General features: G+C 35.9%; 1 protein-coding gene across 1 annotated transcript in view; it reads left to right on the forward strand.

Annotated features, from left to right (window-relative positions):
• LOC149234058 (piezo-type mechanosensitive ion channel component) overlaps positions 1–16,301 on the forward strand; it is a 360,941-nt gene that overhangs the window by 309,475 nt on the left and 35,165 nt on the right. The window contains exons 12-14 of the mRNA XM_089368143.1: positions 4,678–5,172; positions 5,301–5,442; positions 5,589–5,733. Coding sequence (XP_089224269.1) covers positions 4,678–5,172; positions 5,301–5,442; positions 5,589–5,733 — 782 coding nt within the window. The remainder of the gene's footprint in view (positions 1–4,677; positions 5,173–5,300; positions 5,443–5,588; positions 5,734–16,301) is intronic.

A 16,301-nucleotide genomic window follows, 5' to 3' on the forward strand; every position in this document is an offset into this window, starting at 1 on the left:
CACATATAGTTGGCAAAGATATCGCCAAAGAGATGTGGGAGACTCTCTCCACGCTATACCAAGGTACTTCCGAGCAGTGGAAGATGTACTTAGAGGAGAAGATGAGATACATCAAGATGCAAAAGGGGGAAGGCATAGACCCCTTCCTCACCAAGATTCGGGAGGTCCGAGATCAGTTGTCAGCTATTGGAGCAGCCCTTCAACCCACGAAGCTAGTGCTATTGCACTCAATAGTGTCTCAGAGGAGTGGTAGGTATTCATCCAAAGTATCTTGGGCAGAGATACCTTGCCAAGGTGGGACAGGATGTGGGTCGATTTGCGGCAAGAGGAGTTGAGAGGAGCTCTTCAATGTGGTAACAGGAGCGGATCGAAGCAGGTAAAGGAGGAGGAGAATGTGGCCCTTTCATCTAAGGATCCTAGTTAGGGACAAGGGGAGCAAAGAAAGAATAAGAAGGACCTATCAAAGGTCAAGTGCTTCAAATGTGGTGAGGTTGGTCACTTAGTACACACTATCCTCTGTAGAAGAAGGAAAAGTAGGAGAAGCATGACCAAAAGGAAGCTTCAACAAAGATAGATAGTCTTTCCTCCAGGCTAGAGGAAGACTTCGCTATGTTCATCAATATACCTCCAGGAGTGAGCTGGGGTGACTTGGTGATGTATCCCCAGAGCGCTACAGATGGGTAGGGTCCTTGAGGAGGTCCACCTCATGGATCATTACCTGACTACGAGGGCCCACAATATTCAGTAGTAGGATGTATCAATGTCAGTTGATGCAGTCAGATGCCAAAGTGACAGTTGTAGAGACTAGTAGTAGTCAGATGCTGGGGACCGTAGTGCAGATAAACACTTCAATATATTTTAATCTTCGCCCTTGATTTTTTATTTTCGAATTTATCATTTAATTCCATTTTAACTAGCTCAAAATTAATTATTTTGAGCTAATTTCCTCAAAATTTGACTTTGACTTAACCACCAAGGTCCAAGGGTCCAAATTTTTTTGAGAAAGACAATGTCCCCTTCATGGAGAACCTTTAAAAATTGATTCTTTCAAGACCCACGAATTTTTCTATTTGGAGATTTTATTTTCCTAGACAATTTTAGTTTGACTCTAATTAATTAATTTTTTGACTTAGGATTTAATTTTATTTTGCCAAAAAAAAATTAATTAATTTACACATTAGGGGATTAATTATTTTCCTAACCCTCTAATACATATGATTTTTCATTTACAAGACTCAAAGAATGAATACACATCCGTCTTAGACCCTCAAGACACATAACCCATCTACGACTCAATATGATCTAGTAAACCAAGTGATTTGTAATAAAATAATTTAGCCTATTAGCTTAAATTATTCCCAAACCATTTTTACATCAAACTCGACTAAAACACTAGGACTCACATAATAATTCCTAATTCAACAATAAATTTCACCCTAGCTTTGAGGGTTTAAGCCAGTGTGGAAAAACTCTGCAAAAAATTGCGATTTAATCCTAAAAATGCGATTTTTTAAACTAAACGATTTAATCCCCCGACTTTTTGGTGACTTTTTCAGAAAGGAAAAAATTACGATTTAATCGTTATACTCCCGATTTAATCGGGAGTTGACCCAAAAAGTCGGCCTCCCTCCCAGGTCGTGGATAAAGAGGCTGCAAAGGCGAAAATGATATAATTTTCTGTTGTTTAATCTTAAGGCAAAGAGTGGAATCTTTCAAACATAGCCCTAGAAATTTGATGATAACGTTGTGTTGTGCAATTTGTTTTGTGTTTGAATCTTAATTTCGAGCATTATAGTTGGTTGGTGTTACTGAGAAAATTAATTGCTTAGTTGCTATATTCTGTTGAATGTTGAAACATATACGGCTATTATTGGTTTGCTCTTGCTGGATGTTATGTCTGCAAAACAATAGGGATCTATATGAGATGTGCAACAAAATATAGAGAAGAGACATTAGCTAGAGGCTAAGATGTTAGAAGGCTGCCATAAGACACTGAGAAGACTATGAAAAAGAAGTGCATACCTACCTCGACGAGCATGATTGTGAGACATAAGAGCAAGAGGACAAGGGGTATCCAGACTAGCAAGCAAGAAAGTGTAAATAGCTAAAGAACATTCCCAAGAATCAATACTGTTATGATCATATTTTTTGTGGATAATGTTGAAAAACATTGGTGATAAAATGCGCTTAGAATGCAAACTGCAAGAGTGTAACATGCTTTTAGTGATCGAATTCACATGTAAAGAATGACATTGTAGTAAAACACTGAAAGCACCTCTAAACTATGACTTCCACTCTAGATGTTAAAAAAAATAAAAATAAAATGAATAACTTTGTGTTTTTTTTAATTTTGCCGATTTTTTGCCAACTTTTTCAAAAAACTCCCGACCTTAACGAGTTTTTCAACTTTTGGACCCTTGCCGAATTAGTCCCAACTTCGACTTTTTCCACATTGGTTTAAGCTGAAGGGAAAAAACTCTTCTGATTAGCCGTGTCAAAAAACACAAGTAATCAATGTGGTTAAGAAACCTCCTAGGATGGAATTCATCATCAAATTATAGGCTTACCTAGGTTGTTACATAGACTCAAGGTTTTACTAAGATCATTTACAATATATAACTTGCAAAATGGGATTACTATGACACATGCACTGATGATATGTGATCTGATCCTTGTTGAAAAAAGTTGGCACTTCCACTTCCCTGGAACTTTGATAATTTGAGTGCAACAAGCCCAATTCTCTTCTTCAATTAGCAATCACTTTTAAATCAATTTAATCTTTCCAGTAAAAAACTGCAATTGTAGATAGAACAATAAATGCAATGACAGTAGAAGACAATCAAGAGCAATAAAAAGAGACACCAAATTTGGTCAAAAACCGAGGAAAAACCCCACAAGTGGGAAAACCCTTTCAAATTCTTCTTCTTATTAGATTGTCATAAAATGTTCAGCAAAGAGATTACAATGATCCTATTCATCTACCGTTAGTCAAAAGTCAACAGCTTTGGCTTTCCAACAAAACAATATCGAAACTCCAAGAAATGAGCCCAAAAGTCAAATCTGGTCAAACTGTCAGATCTGCAATTCTAGTCAAAGTCAACAGCAGTCAAAGATGCCCTAACTAGTCACAAGTCAATGGTCAAACAGCCTCCAAAAGACATCAGTCCAAGGTCAAAATATTCGGCCTTCCAGGCAAGGCAAACCTCAATCAAAACAGCCCCAAACAACTTGGTCAAACTTGGTCAACAGAGAAATTCTGTGCCCAGATCTGTGGTCAACTGCAGTCAAAGTTCCCAGAAAAACTCGATCTTTGTACCAAATAATGTGGCTTCCAAAAACATTCCAAAATGCTAAGTCAAACTATGCCCAATCTCCAAAATGTCAACATTGGTAGAAGGCTGATCCAAGACAGATTTCGGCCTTCCTGAAATTCCCTCTCTCCTACTTGCATGTGTGAAAAGAAGACCTGCAATTTCAGACTGGTCAAACCTCCAAGAAGCAAAAGATGTGTAAGATGCTGCCTCCAAAGGCTGTGACATGTGGTCTAGTTATAGGCTTTGGAGGAGACCCAATTTTGTCTTTAAAGCCAACCTGAACTTTTGTACACATCACATTAAAAATATATTTTTCTTTGACCAAATTAAATTCTTCGAAGGGCAAAGAGGGTCTTCTCTGGATGAAGAAGACTGTCCAAAGGAGGGAATTTGTCCCTGAGCTGCCAAATTAACAGAACTTATTGGAAATATTCAAGAAAATATCAGAAGTTATTGGAAAATATGAGCGTAATAAACTTGAACTTGAAAAGCTCAGAGGTATTGGACAAATTGGTAACCTGAAAAAATCAGGAGAAATTGTAGATATTTGCAACACTAAAGTTACTTAACTTCTGGTTTATTCATTGCCAACTCTAAAGTACGTAATTTACTATTTATTTATGACATATGTAAAGTAAATGCTGAACTCTAATAATTGACCATTAGTTAATAATTACACTAACAGAAGTTTAACATTGAACATGTTCATCCCTTCACTCAAGTTTCCTAGTCTAATTAGTGATTAGAATCTGAATAGGCTGTATTGCATGCTAGCTACACTGTTTTTATGTGTTTTCATGTGTCTGTTTGTCTGTCCGATATAGTTGTTCATGCAGAGTGCTGGGAGACTAATCCGTAACAATATTGATATAGTTGTTGATGCAAGGTGCTGGGAGAATAATTCCTAACAATATTGATCCACAGCCCCTAGCGAGAAATTATTGTTCATTTTACCCTCTGACAGAAGTTACAGGATTGAAACAAAATATTGCAAAACTTTTCATCTGCTAGAAATCATAACAGTAGATGCTTGAAATCTTATTTAAGGTAATCGTGCAAAAGGAAATGAATATGAATAAATTTGAGTAGTAAATAACTTATATGGAATATTGGGATCTAGCAGGAAATAATTGAGGTCAATTCCTATCACAGACTTCTTGGTTACATCATTGTCCTTATCTGTTTGGAGACTTCATTAATTATTTCTATCCATAAAAGTGTATATGGAAAATGGTCCTTAGAATATTTACTACTGTTGTTTCTCTTGGTGATGATTAACCTATATTATAGGTATAGTGAAAATTTATTCTTTGTAACATACTGTTAGTTTTCATACATTTACTGTTTTTTATTCTGCTTGCAGATGTACAGTAGTGGCAATCCAACTAACATTGCAAATCCAATTAAAGATGTAAGCGCCCAGATTGATATCAAAACAGGAGGCGGTAGATTGACACTCTACCAAAACAGTCTTTGCCGTTGTCTTTCTTGGGAGGATATCTTAGCAGCAGGGTATAACCTGGATCCTGATGGTTATCTAAAAACATATAACTCCGAAGATATTCAATTGATTTGCTGTCAAGCTGATGCAAACACATATTGGTCGGTTCCACCTTCAACGGTTAAGAGTTTCATGAAATTTGTCTATGAGGAATTTGATATCCTGTTTTCATGGGAGTTCACAAGGGAAAGACCAAAAGGAAAGGAGGTTGTAAAATACAATCCAACTAAATCAGTTAACTCTTCAGGCTTACTAGATGTTTTGAATGGTACAAGTAATGCAGTCAAAGTGTTTGACATTTATCCAAGATATCTCCGTGTAACTGGCTCCGGAGAAGTGCACATGCTGGAGCAAACTGTGAGTCGCTTCTTCTGCCATGGTTTCTGTTATCTTTCTGTCAGACCTGTTCTGTGTTTAGACAATGAAGGCTCTCATTTCTGTGTTCGAATGTTGATTGTATGTTTGGACAATGCCATCTGATGTAGGAAGACATGGTAAGTGGGGATCTGATTATGAATCAGGGTGCTCAACCATGGTGGGCCTTTCATCATGATAATGTATCAGACGATGAAGGATGTGGCAGCTTAAGAGGCCCAATTGCAATAGTTGTCTCTGAAGAAACACCACGTATGTTCTTAATTGATCTTGATGTTGTTGCCTTCTTGTTGATCATTTTCTGAAATGTGGTTGATTTGACACATTGGTGGAAGGAAACTTATCATTTGCTTCTTATGTAATGTAATATAGCTTAACCATGTCAATATTGTTAACAGAGGGACTTATTGGTGACACACTTAGCAAGTTCAGCATTTGGAGCCTGTATATAACATTTGTGCTGGCTGTCGGCCGTTTCATCAGATTGCAATGCTCTGATCTAAGGATGCGAATTCCTTATGAGAACTTTCCATCCTGTGACAGGTAGGGACTTCATCTCTCTCACCCCCGCACTCCCCATCCCCACCCACATGCGCACACACACACACAACACACACACATAGGCGCATGAATGTGCATGGGCAAGCACATTTTAATATACATGCTTAAGCAATTATACCAACCACAAGTAATTCTTTGTAAGACATTCTTCTTTCCAGAGGGTCTTAAACCATACACGTGACTCTAAATTCTTAGTTTGGATGGTTCTATCCAAAATGTTTCTAGGCCACCATGAAAGTTATGTATTATCTGTCTGGATTGAAGCAAAGATAATACATGTAATGCAGTCACTTTTTTCACAGACTCAATCTTTTTGTTGCATTTACAAAAAAAGTACTAAACTATTTCTGTTTTCATTTTGACTATGTAATTTGCTTCTACATTCATGATTCCATGCTTATGGTGGTTAACATGTTACAATTTCATGTGATTTGTACAGAAACTCTATAGTAACAATTACCTCTAAAAACAAGACTGTGTGTAGGAAATATTGTTTATCAGCCTTTTGTGAGATAAGATCATTTTTACTAGGTTTTGGCCAAAATTTCATGAGGAGAGTTCTTTACAGCCTGTTAGAAACTAGCTATGAAAAGTGTTTTCCACATAGGCTTGGAGCTAGCATGTGGGAAATTTTCCTAAAGTGGGATTTAATTTAACTTTATGAGATATAAAGTTAATGAGGAAAAGTGCACTTTATAATGTCAATGAAAGATTAAAACATAGTCATTGGATCAAGAGGGTCCAAGATTAAATCTCAGCCCTTGATCTTGGAGGCTAGGTGGTGTTGAGAAATCTAGGGCATTAGAATTAATTGATTTCTCTTTTATTAGTGACTGCTTGTGAATGCTTTTTCCTTGTTTAGATTAGGATCTTCTTTATGTTAGTTCTTAGTGTTCTTCTTCATCAAACAGTAACCAATGCATGAACATAAAAGACAAGAGACACAACATGTAGGCTATGAGCCAGGGCCAAAACCTCTCACTCTTTGAGAGGAAAACCTGCACAAATTCTTCTTATAGAGATTCCAATTGACGAATACCAAGACCAAGACCCTTGACCTAGTAGCCTCTCCAAGATCAAGACACAAGTTCTCTTGACAATCAACCTTCTCCTTCGCTCCTCTTCCACTTCGATCTTCTTCGTATCTAGACCTTCTTCATGAGATAGTACCGAGACCTTGTCACATAATAGTGATCTTCTTTGTAACGAATAAAATATATATAAATAATGTAAATGATAAAAAGCATAAATAATTATTAGTTAATTAGTAATTAGGCTGAAGAGGCATGTCTAAATGAGACATGACTCTTCATGAAGAGACACTTGCGTGGTATATAAGCAAGCCTCTCGTTCTCATTTGTAAATCATTCATTCTCATTCTTATTCATATTTAATAATTATTATTTTTATCCTCATGGATATCTTTATATTCCAAGTTTTCTGGAGTAATTAATTTATAGAAGGAACTTTGTTCGCTTCATTTGGTATCAGAGCAGTTTGGTCCTCTAAGTTGCTTAACCGGTGCACAAAGCTCGTTCTCCGATCCAGGTCCTTGGCTATCGAAATTCGTCAACCTTGCTGCTGTACAATTGAAGCATTTTGCTCAGAATTTGGGAGTTTCTCCTTTTCTCCATTTTTCTAGGCCTTTGGCCATTAAAAAAAAAAAATTAAACCAAAAAAGAAATATAAGCAAATAAAATAGAAAAAAGAAGAAGAAAAAAAAAAGTAAAAGAAAAAACAAAATGGATACAAAATCTCATACCAAGTATATTTAAAACTTTTTATGTGGAGAAGCCCGTGGTTTTAAAAACAACCCATGGAAATAGCCCATGGTATTTTAAAAGATAAAGAAAAAGCAGGAATACAAAAGCTCTTATGTGAAAGGTAAATATTACTTTTTACAGGAGGTTTGAAAAACCACCCATGGTAATAGCCCATGGTATTTTAAAAGTTAAAGAAAAAAACGGGGATACAAAAGCTCTTACGTGAAAGGTAAATATTACTTTTTACTTAAAAAGTATTGTGAACATCATGACCATGCCATATGAAAAGACGTGACTTTTATATTTATTAAGTGTGGTGATATCATAAAAGTTTATATCAAGTGAGGTGACATTAAAAGTTATCGAGTAATTAAGTATATAAAAAAAGGGACCAATTTATTATCTATAAAAAAGAAGTGAAACTATTATTATTATAAGATAATAAAGTTATTTTGAAAAGGGATCTTAATATAAAGAAATACATACATATATAGAGGGCAACAATATAAAGGAGTGTTTTTTTAATAAAAGGGTATTCAAGTTTTATTAAAGGAGAATATTTGAAAAATACATATAGAAGAAATAAGTGATATTTTATAATAAAAATAGCTCCAGTTGACATATTGTTTACATAAAAACATCAAGGCAAAAATGGAGACTAGTAATGAAAGGTTTCCTGAAACCCATAGTACATGTGTTTGCACACTATTTAACATTGTTGTCGCGCAGAGTGACACGACAACGCTCGGACCGGGGGCTGTCACTCTGATCCCCGATCCCTCCGTTTAAGCCTGTCTTCCGCGGCTAAGGGGGGTAGACCCTGCGAGATAATGAAGACCAACTGCCAAACAGTTGGGTGGGAGACACGATACACGAGATGATAAGCACTAGATGAATTTAGAGATTTAATAGACCAGTGCCTTGAGAGATTGTTATTAAAATGATTACTTGTTAAATGATATAAAAAGGTGGACCATGAACAGCAATCATCTATCATCAGCTAAAAACACAATGCTCTTAGAATGACAAAAACGATATCCAGCAGCTAAAAATTTGAAAAAGATGAATGCTTTAAATCACCACAAGAATCATAAACCATCAACCAGATATCAATTTCGCATCTCGGTCTTGAAAACATTAGGTCTCAGCAATAAAGATATAATGTGAAAGCAACTGAAATCTGGCAAAAATAATTTTCCAGAATTTTAATATTTAAAAAAAAAAAAAAAAATTAAATCTTTTTTTCAATTTTTTTATTTTTTCAAATACAAACAAAAAGAAAATCTTAAATCTAAACCTAAACCCTAAAAATCCCTTTAAAAATATTTTTTTATTTTTTTTTATTTTTTAAATCAAAATTTAAAACTATGTTAAAATTTGAAAAACCAAACTAAAGCTAAAAATAAACAAATTAAAATCCTAAAAGTTAAATTCTAACTAAAATCAAACCAAAATAAAATCCTAAACTAAACTATGAGAACTTAAAACTAAATCTAAAATGTAAAGAAATTTTATATATATATATATTTTTTTATATTTTAAAACAAAATTTTAAATCTAATTAAAGTTAAAACTAAAACATAAAACTAAATCTAATTAAAATCATTCAAATGAAAACCTAAGTCAAAAAAATTCATTTCTAAACTATGCCAAAGTTATAAATGAAATTATTTACAAACTAAATCTAGAAAAATAAAAATAGAATCAGAACGCATTTTTTGATTTTTGATTTTTTTATAAAACTCAACCAAACCTACGACTAAACAGAAACGCAGCCAAGCAAATCACGCATTTTATGATAGACGACCAAAAAAATTTTCGATTTTACCTGCTCCGCGTGTGACTTGATGCCGCCACTGTAAATTTTCGATCTTACCTGCTTCGCGTGTGACTTGGTGCCGCCACTGTAACCCTGGCAATTTCGATTGAGCCGCACCATTAACCCGGAACTGAGCAACGTTTTTTGGATCAGAGATCAAATCTGAGCATTTTGCAGTGAAGGATTTCGTTTTAGAACGGTTTTGTTGACTAATCGAAATGATGATCACGTCGAAGGCTGTCTGACATTTTCGTATGTCATAGCTGGATCGATTTGCAGACGGCTCCATGGTGATAAACCAATTCAAGACCACGAGCCCAAAAAAAAAAAAATCGATTTATATAATTTACTAAAGCATTGTTGGTCCAATGGTGAAGATGACAGACGGATTTTTGCTGAAAGTCTTCAACTGAGTTCGGATTTTGCAGAGAACCCTAGCCGTCAACTGTGTGGAGCCATTTCTCGTTTGCAAAAGGCGGTGAATGCAAATGCTTTGATACCCGTGTGTTTTGATGGCAGCAGATAAGGTCACGGCTTTGTATTTGCCAGCAAAGGAAATTGACGGCGGTATTGAGATTTATACTAAAACTGTTTGTCGGTTGCCTGAGATACGTTGCTTTCTCCACTTGGCCCTTGTCGACAGCATAATAACCTTTCGCTGCACACTGGCTCAGCTCAAGGTATTTCGATTTGACTTGGATTTGCTGGCTGAGCAGCTGCAAAACAAGAAAAGAAAACCCTAATGTCAAATTTGCATAAAGCAAAAACTAAAACCCTAGGTCAGCTTAATAATTTACAGATTATGGCTCCTGAAATGCCAGATTTAGCTATAACAGCAGAAATATTTCAAAGAAACATAAATTTAAACTTTGCTGTAAGCAGAAAGAAAATCTCTCATGTAAAACAGGAAATAAAACTCTTAATGATTAACCCAGGGCCAAAATCAGCTGGGCTCTGCAAAGAAAAGCCTGTGGGAGTCGGCTGGTTCAGCCTAGAACTTCCCCAAACGCCCACGATTTCCTTCAGAAAGGTTGTCCTGCACATCTCAAGCAACCATCAGCAAAGAGAGAGAGAATGCTGCTAGATCTCAGGAAATAATGGAGATACCTGCCATTATCCCAGAAACCCTAGCAACACTCAAACCCTAGCAAGTGAACAAGATACCTATGCTCACAATACTCTAAAAACAAGCTATAACTAATGGCTGAAAACTGAAATATGCGGAAAATTAAAGATCTCACAGCAATCCCAGAGAGTAACACCAGCACGATTTAGACCCCAAAGTCTTCTTTTATTAACCAGAAATCAAATTACAAGAGAGCTTTTTTCAGTCCAGACTCACAGCTCGGATAAATTGAAATGACCCACTAAGACCCTATATAAAGGAAATGATCCTAACAGGTAGTTCAGTGATCCATGTAGAAATGATCTCGACCGTTGATGAGGATCAAGACATCTCTTGATCTCATCCGTCGATTTATTAACTTAAAATATTATTATTTTATTAGTTAGGGTTTTTTGCTTCATTTTTTAATTTTTTATTATTTTTTATTATTTTATTATTTTTATTCATTTTTTAATTTTTTTAATTCATTTAAAATGGATCACTGAACTAAGCTTTCGGAAACATCCCCTAGGACCTAGGACTTAGGACTCATGAGGGGATTTACAACATTTTCAACCCTCAAGACACATTTCATCATGATTTTTTACAATTTACATCTCAAAGGGATGAATCCACTTAGTACAGACCCTCACAAAACACCCAGTTCTGCGACACAACTATAATCTAGCAAATTTGACACACTAGGATTCTCCTAAAGTTCTAATGAAAAAATCCATCCCGGCTTTGGGGTCAGGTTTGAAGGAAAACTCTGCCGATCCATGGATCGGTGAGACGAAAAACCTTCCGGGACATAGATTATCATAGAAAGTTAGGTCCACCTAGGCAGCTTTACAGACTCTGATCTGCTTAGATTATTTACAATTCATATATGCAGAGTGGGTTTACAACTGAAATGATCAAGCTACTGATGATGGCAGGATGGCACGGACATGCTGATCAGGTGCTGCTTCTTTCTGTCAAGAAAAACGGGGTGCACTGCATGGGTAGTTGACCAGTAGGGGTCAACATCTGGCTCTACTTGGGGACACGTTGCTGCTTGCAGGAATGTGAGAATCCAGAATCTGCATCCATACAACACAAAAATAAGTAGCGTCCATCCAAAAATCAGCATATACGTTAAGCACAATAAAGATAAAAGCTCTTCATTTATTAACTATCTAAAACAGAAACGAAAATGCGGAAAAAACAAGGAGTAGGGTTAGAAATACGATACAAAGGATGCCCTACGGCATCAGATGTTTTCAATATAGTGCATACTGAGCATTTGCCTGCTTTCAGGCAAATCTGTCGGCTGCTTGTCGGATGTGCCATGTCCAATTCTGCATATGGTAGGACTCTTTCTTATCCGAAAATCAAGCTGCTCACGGCCGTCTGATGCGTCAAATCTTCTTCTCATTTTCTTCCTCTTGCGCTTTTTCTTTCTGGCAGGATGAATTACTGATGAGGTGGAACTTTCTGTCTCGAAACTATCAGATGAAGTACGCGTGATATGTCTCTCTTTAGCCCGCATCTGATCTTTATCATTCTTAAGTCCATCCTCAATCAACCATCTTTCAACTACACTAATAACCTCCTCATAATAAGATGGATCTTGTTGTAACAAATGAGAAGGCTCCTGGTTTCTCTTATCATCTGACCATTGTTGAATTTTTTGAACTTGTATTCTAATGGCATCCATCTGACTAGAGCATTCATCCCTTATAGCACTGATTTGTATGGCATGGTGTTCTTGCATGTGTTTTATTATTTTATCATTCTTTTCCTCTATGTCCATCAAGCAAAGTTGCATGAATTTTATTTCTTCTTTATGATTCGCTTGCATGTCAGCCAACTGATTGTTATGATTGAACGTCATAGAGTCAATTTCCCTATCATGATCAGCTTTCATGGTCACCATATTTTCCTCTAAGACTGACATCTTGCTTTGCATGCTTCTAATTTCTGTTTCATATTTAATTTTCATGGCCTCAATTTCCTTAGCATGCTTATTTTGTGTGACCTCCAACTCCCTATTACGTTTTTCCAGGTGGGTGCATAAAGTTTTAACATCATTGATAAGACTAGTTTGATTGCCTTCCATATTTCTCACTAGCATCATTAGATCTTGTATAATTTGCTTTTGTTCTTCCCTTTCATTGTTATTTGTCCCTGATTTTCCACTATGATGATCTGCAATATTTCCGGTGGATGACACATTCTGACTTTGAAATCTTTCTTCAACAGCTGAATTACTTTCTTTCTGTTCAACAATTTTAGAAGTAGAAGGCAAGTTGTTTGGACTATCATATCTATCTTTAAAAGCATTGAGAATGTCTTGTAAAGAAGTGAAAAAATCATTAGGAAAGTTATTAAACCAATTCAAGGCATCACCCTCTAAAGAATGGACAAATAGACGCATCTTGAAATCTTCATTATTATATTGAGGAAATCTACAGTATAAGATCATTACACAAGTAAACATGTTTAAATGCCTTTTAACAGCGACCGAATCACCACCCGAGAACTTAAGTAATTTACCAATGGCCTCTTTCGGAAGATCATGGAGACGGTGAGTAAAACGATATGGTTTAAATGAATAATCCATGATGAACAGTAAGGGATCAAATGGATGATAGAAAGGGATTTCTGCTCAAGAAAATCAAAAGATGAAAGAAGTGGAGTCACCACTTGAACAAGAAAACTGATTCTAGGATCCAAAAAGTAACCACAAGCAGATATGAGGAGAGCTTCTTGTTTGGGAAAAATGAGAAAGTGGAGTCGCCACCCAAACAAGAAACAAACCCAAGAGGTACTACTGATACGTGATGAAAAGATGCAAAATATTGAATCTGCCAGCTCAAATGAGAGATGAGAAGATGAGAAGATGCATGAAAAGTCGATGAAACCCCAAGAACAGAAAAACTCTGTCCCCGGCAACGGCGCCAAAAAATGTTGGTGTCGCCGGGCCAGATGAAGAGATAAGAAATGAGAAAAATGATTTGTCGTTTGAAACACCGAGAAAAAGTTTCTCCGGCAACGGCGCCAAAAATGTTGTCGCGCAGAGTGACACGACAACGCTCGGACCGGGGGTTGTCATTCTGATCCCCGATCCCTCCATTTAAGCCTGTCTCCCGCGGCTAAGGGGGGTAGACCCTGCGAGATAATGAAGACCAACTGCCAAACAGTTGGGTGGGAGACACGATACACGAGATGATAAGCACTAGATGAATTTAGAGATTTAATAGACCAGTGCCTTGAGAGATTGTTATTAAAATGATTACTTGTTAAATGATATAAAAAGGTGGACCATGAACAGCAATCATCTATCATCAGCTAAAAACACAATGCTCTTAGAATGACAAAAACGATATCCAGCAGCTAAAAATTTGAAAAAGATGAATGCTTTAAATCACCACGAGAATCATAAACCATCAACCAGATATCAATTTCGCATCTCGGTCTTGAAAACATTAGGTCTCAGCAATAAAGATATAACGTGAAAGCAACTGAAATCTGGCAAAAATAATTTTCCAGAATTTTAATATTTAAAAAAAAAAAAAAAATTTAAATCTTTTTTTCAATTTTTTTATTTTTTCAAATACAAACAAAAAGAAAATCTTAAATCTAAACCTAAACCCTAAAAATCCCTTTAAAAATATTTTTTTATTTTTTTTATTTTTTAAATCAAAATTTAAAACTATGTTAAAATTTGAAAAACCAAACTAAAGCTAAAAATAAACAAATTAAAATCCTAAAAGTTAAATTCTAACTAAAATCAAACCAAAATAAAATCCTAAACTAAACTATGAGAACTTAAAACTAAATCTAAAATGTAAAGAAATTTTATATATATATATATAAATTTTTTTTATATTTTAAAACAAAATTTTAAATCTAATTAAAGTTAAAACTAAATCTAATTAAAATCATTCAAATGAAAACCTAAGTCAAAAAAAATTCATTTCTAAACTATGCCAAAGTTATAAATGAAATTATTTACAAACTAAATCTATGAAAATAAAAATAGAATCAGAACGCATTTTTTGATTTTTGATTTTTTTATAAAACTCAACCAAACCTACGACTAAACAGAAACGCAGCCAAGCAAATCACGCATTTTATGATAGACGACCAAAAAAATTTCGATTTTACCTGCTCCGTGTGTGACTTGATGTCGCCACTGTAAATTTTCGATCTTACCTCCTCCGCGTGTGACTTGGTGCCGCCACTGTAACCCTGGCAATTTCGATTGAGCCGCACCATTAACCCGGAACTGAGCAACGTTTTTTGGATCAGAGATCAAATCTGAGCATTTTGCAGTGAAGGATTTCGTTTTAGATTGGTTTTGTTGACTAATCGAAATGATGATCACGTCGAAGGCTGTCTGACGTTTTCGTATGTCATAGCTGGATCGATTTGCAGATGGCTCCACGGTGATAAATCAATTCAAGACCACGAGCCCAAAAAAAAAAAATCGATTTATCTAATTTACTAAAGCATTGTTGGTCCAATGGTGAAGATGACAGACGGATTTTTGTTGAAAGTCTTCAACTGAGTTCGGATTTTGCAGAGAACCCTAGCCGTCAACTGTGGGGAGCCATTTCTCGTTTGCAAAAGGCGGTGAATGCAAATGCTTTGATACCCGTGTGTTTTGACGGCAGCAGATAAGGTCATGGATTTGTATTTGCCAGCAAAGGAAATTGACGGCGGTATTGAGATTTATACTGAAACTGTTTGTCGGCTACCTGAGATACGTTGCTTTCTCCACTTGGCCCTTGTCGACAGCATAATAACCTTTCGCTGCACACTGGCTCAGCTCAAGGTATTTCGATTTGACTTGGATTTGCTGGCTGAGCAGCTGCAAAACAAGAAAAGAAAACCCTAATGTCAAATCTGCATAAAGCAAAAACTAAAACCCTAGGTCAGCTTAATAATTTACAGATTATGGCTCCTGAAATGCCAGATTTAGCTATAACAGCAGTAATATTTCAAAGAAACATAAATTTGAACTTTGCTGTAAGCAGAAAGAAAATCCCTCATGTAAAACAGGAAATAAAACTCTTAATGATTAACCCAGGGCCAAAATCAGCTAGGCTCTGCAAAGAAAAGCCTGTGGGAGTCGGCTGGTTCAGCCTAGAACTTCCCCAAACGCCCACGATTTCCTTCAGAAAGGTTGTCCTGCACATCTCAAGCAACCATCAGCAAAGAGAGAGAGAATGCTGCTAGATCTCATGAAATAATGGAGATACCTGCCATTATCCCAGAAACCCTAGCAACACTCAAACCCTAGCAAGTGAACAAGATACCTGTGCTCACAATACTCTAAAAACAAGCTATAACTAATGGCTGAAAACTGAAATATGCGGAAAATTAAAGATCTCACAGCAATCCCAGAGAGTAACACCAGCACGATTTAGACCCCAAAGTCTTCTTTTATTAACCAGAAATCAGATTACAAGAGAGCTTTTTTCAGTCCAGACTCACAGCTCGGATAAATTGAAATGACCCACTAAGACCCTATATAAAGGAAATGATCCTAACAGCTAGTTCAGTGATCCATGTAGAAATGATCTCGACCGTTGATGAGGATCAAGACATCTCTTGATCTCATCCGTCGATTTATTAACTTAAAATATTATTATTTTATTAGTTAGGGTTTTTGCTTCATTTTTTAATTTTTTATTATTTTTTATTATTTTATTATTTTTATTCATTTTTAATTTTTTGAATTCATTTAAAATGGATCACTGAACTAAGCTTTCGGAAACATCCCCTAGGACCTAGGACTTAGGACTCATGAGGGGATTTACAACATTTTCAACCCTCAAGACACATTTCATCATGATTTTTACAATTTACATCT

This window comes from Pinus tabuliformis, chromosome 8, assembly GCF_031772625.1.
Source record: "Pinus tabuliformis cultivar Carrire ecotype Pingquan chromosome 8, CPIR1, whole genome shotgun sequence".
NCBI lineage: Eukaryota > Viridiplantae > Streptophyta > Pinopsida > Pinales > Pinaceae > Pinus > Pinus tabuliformis.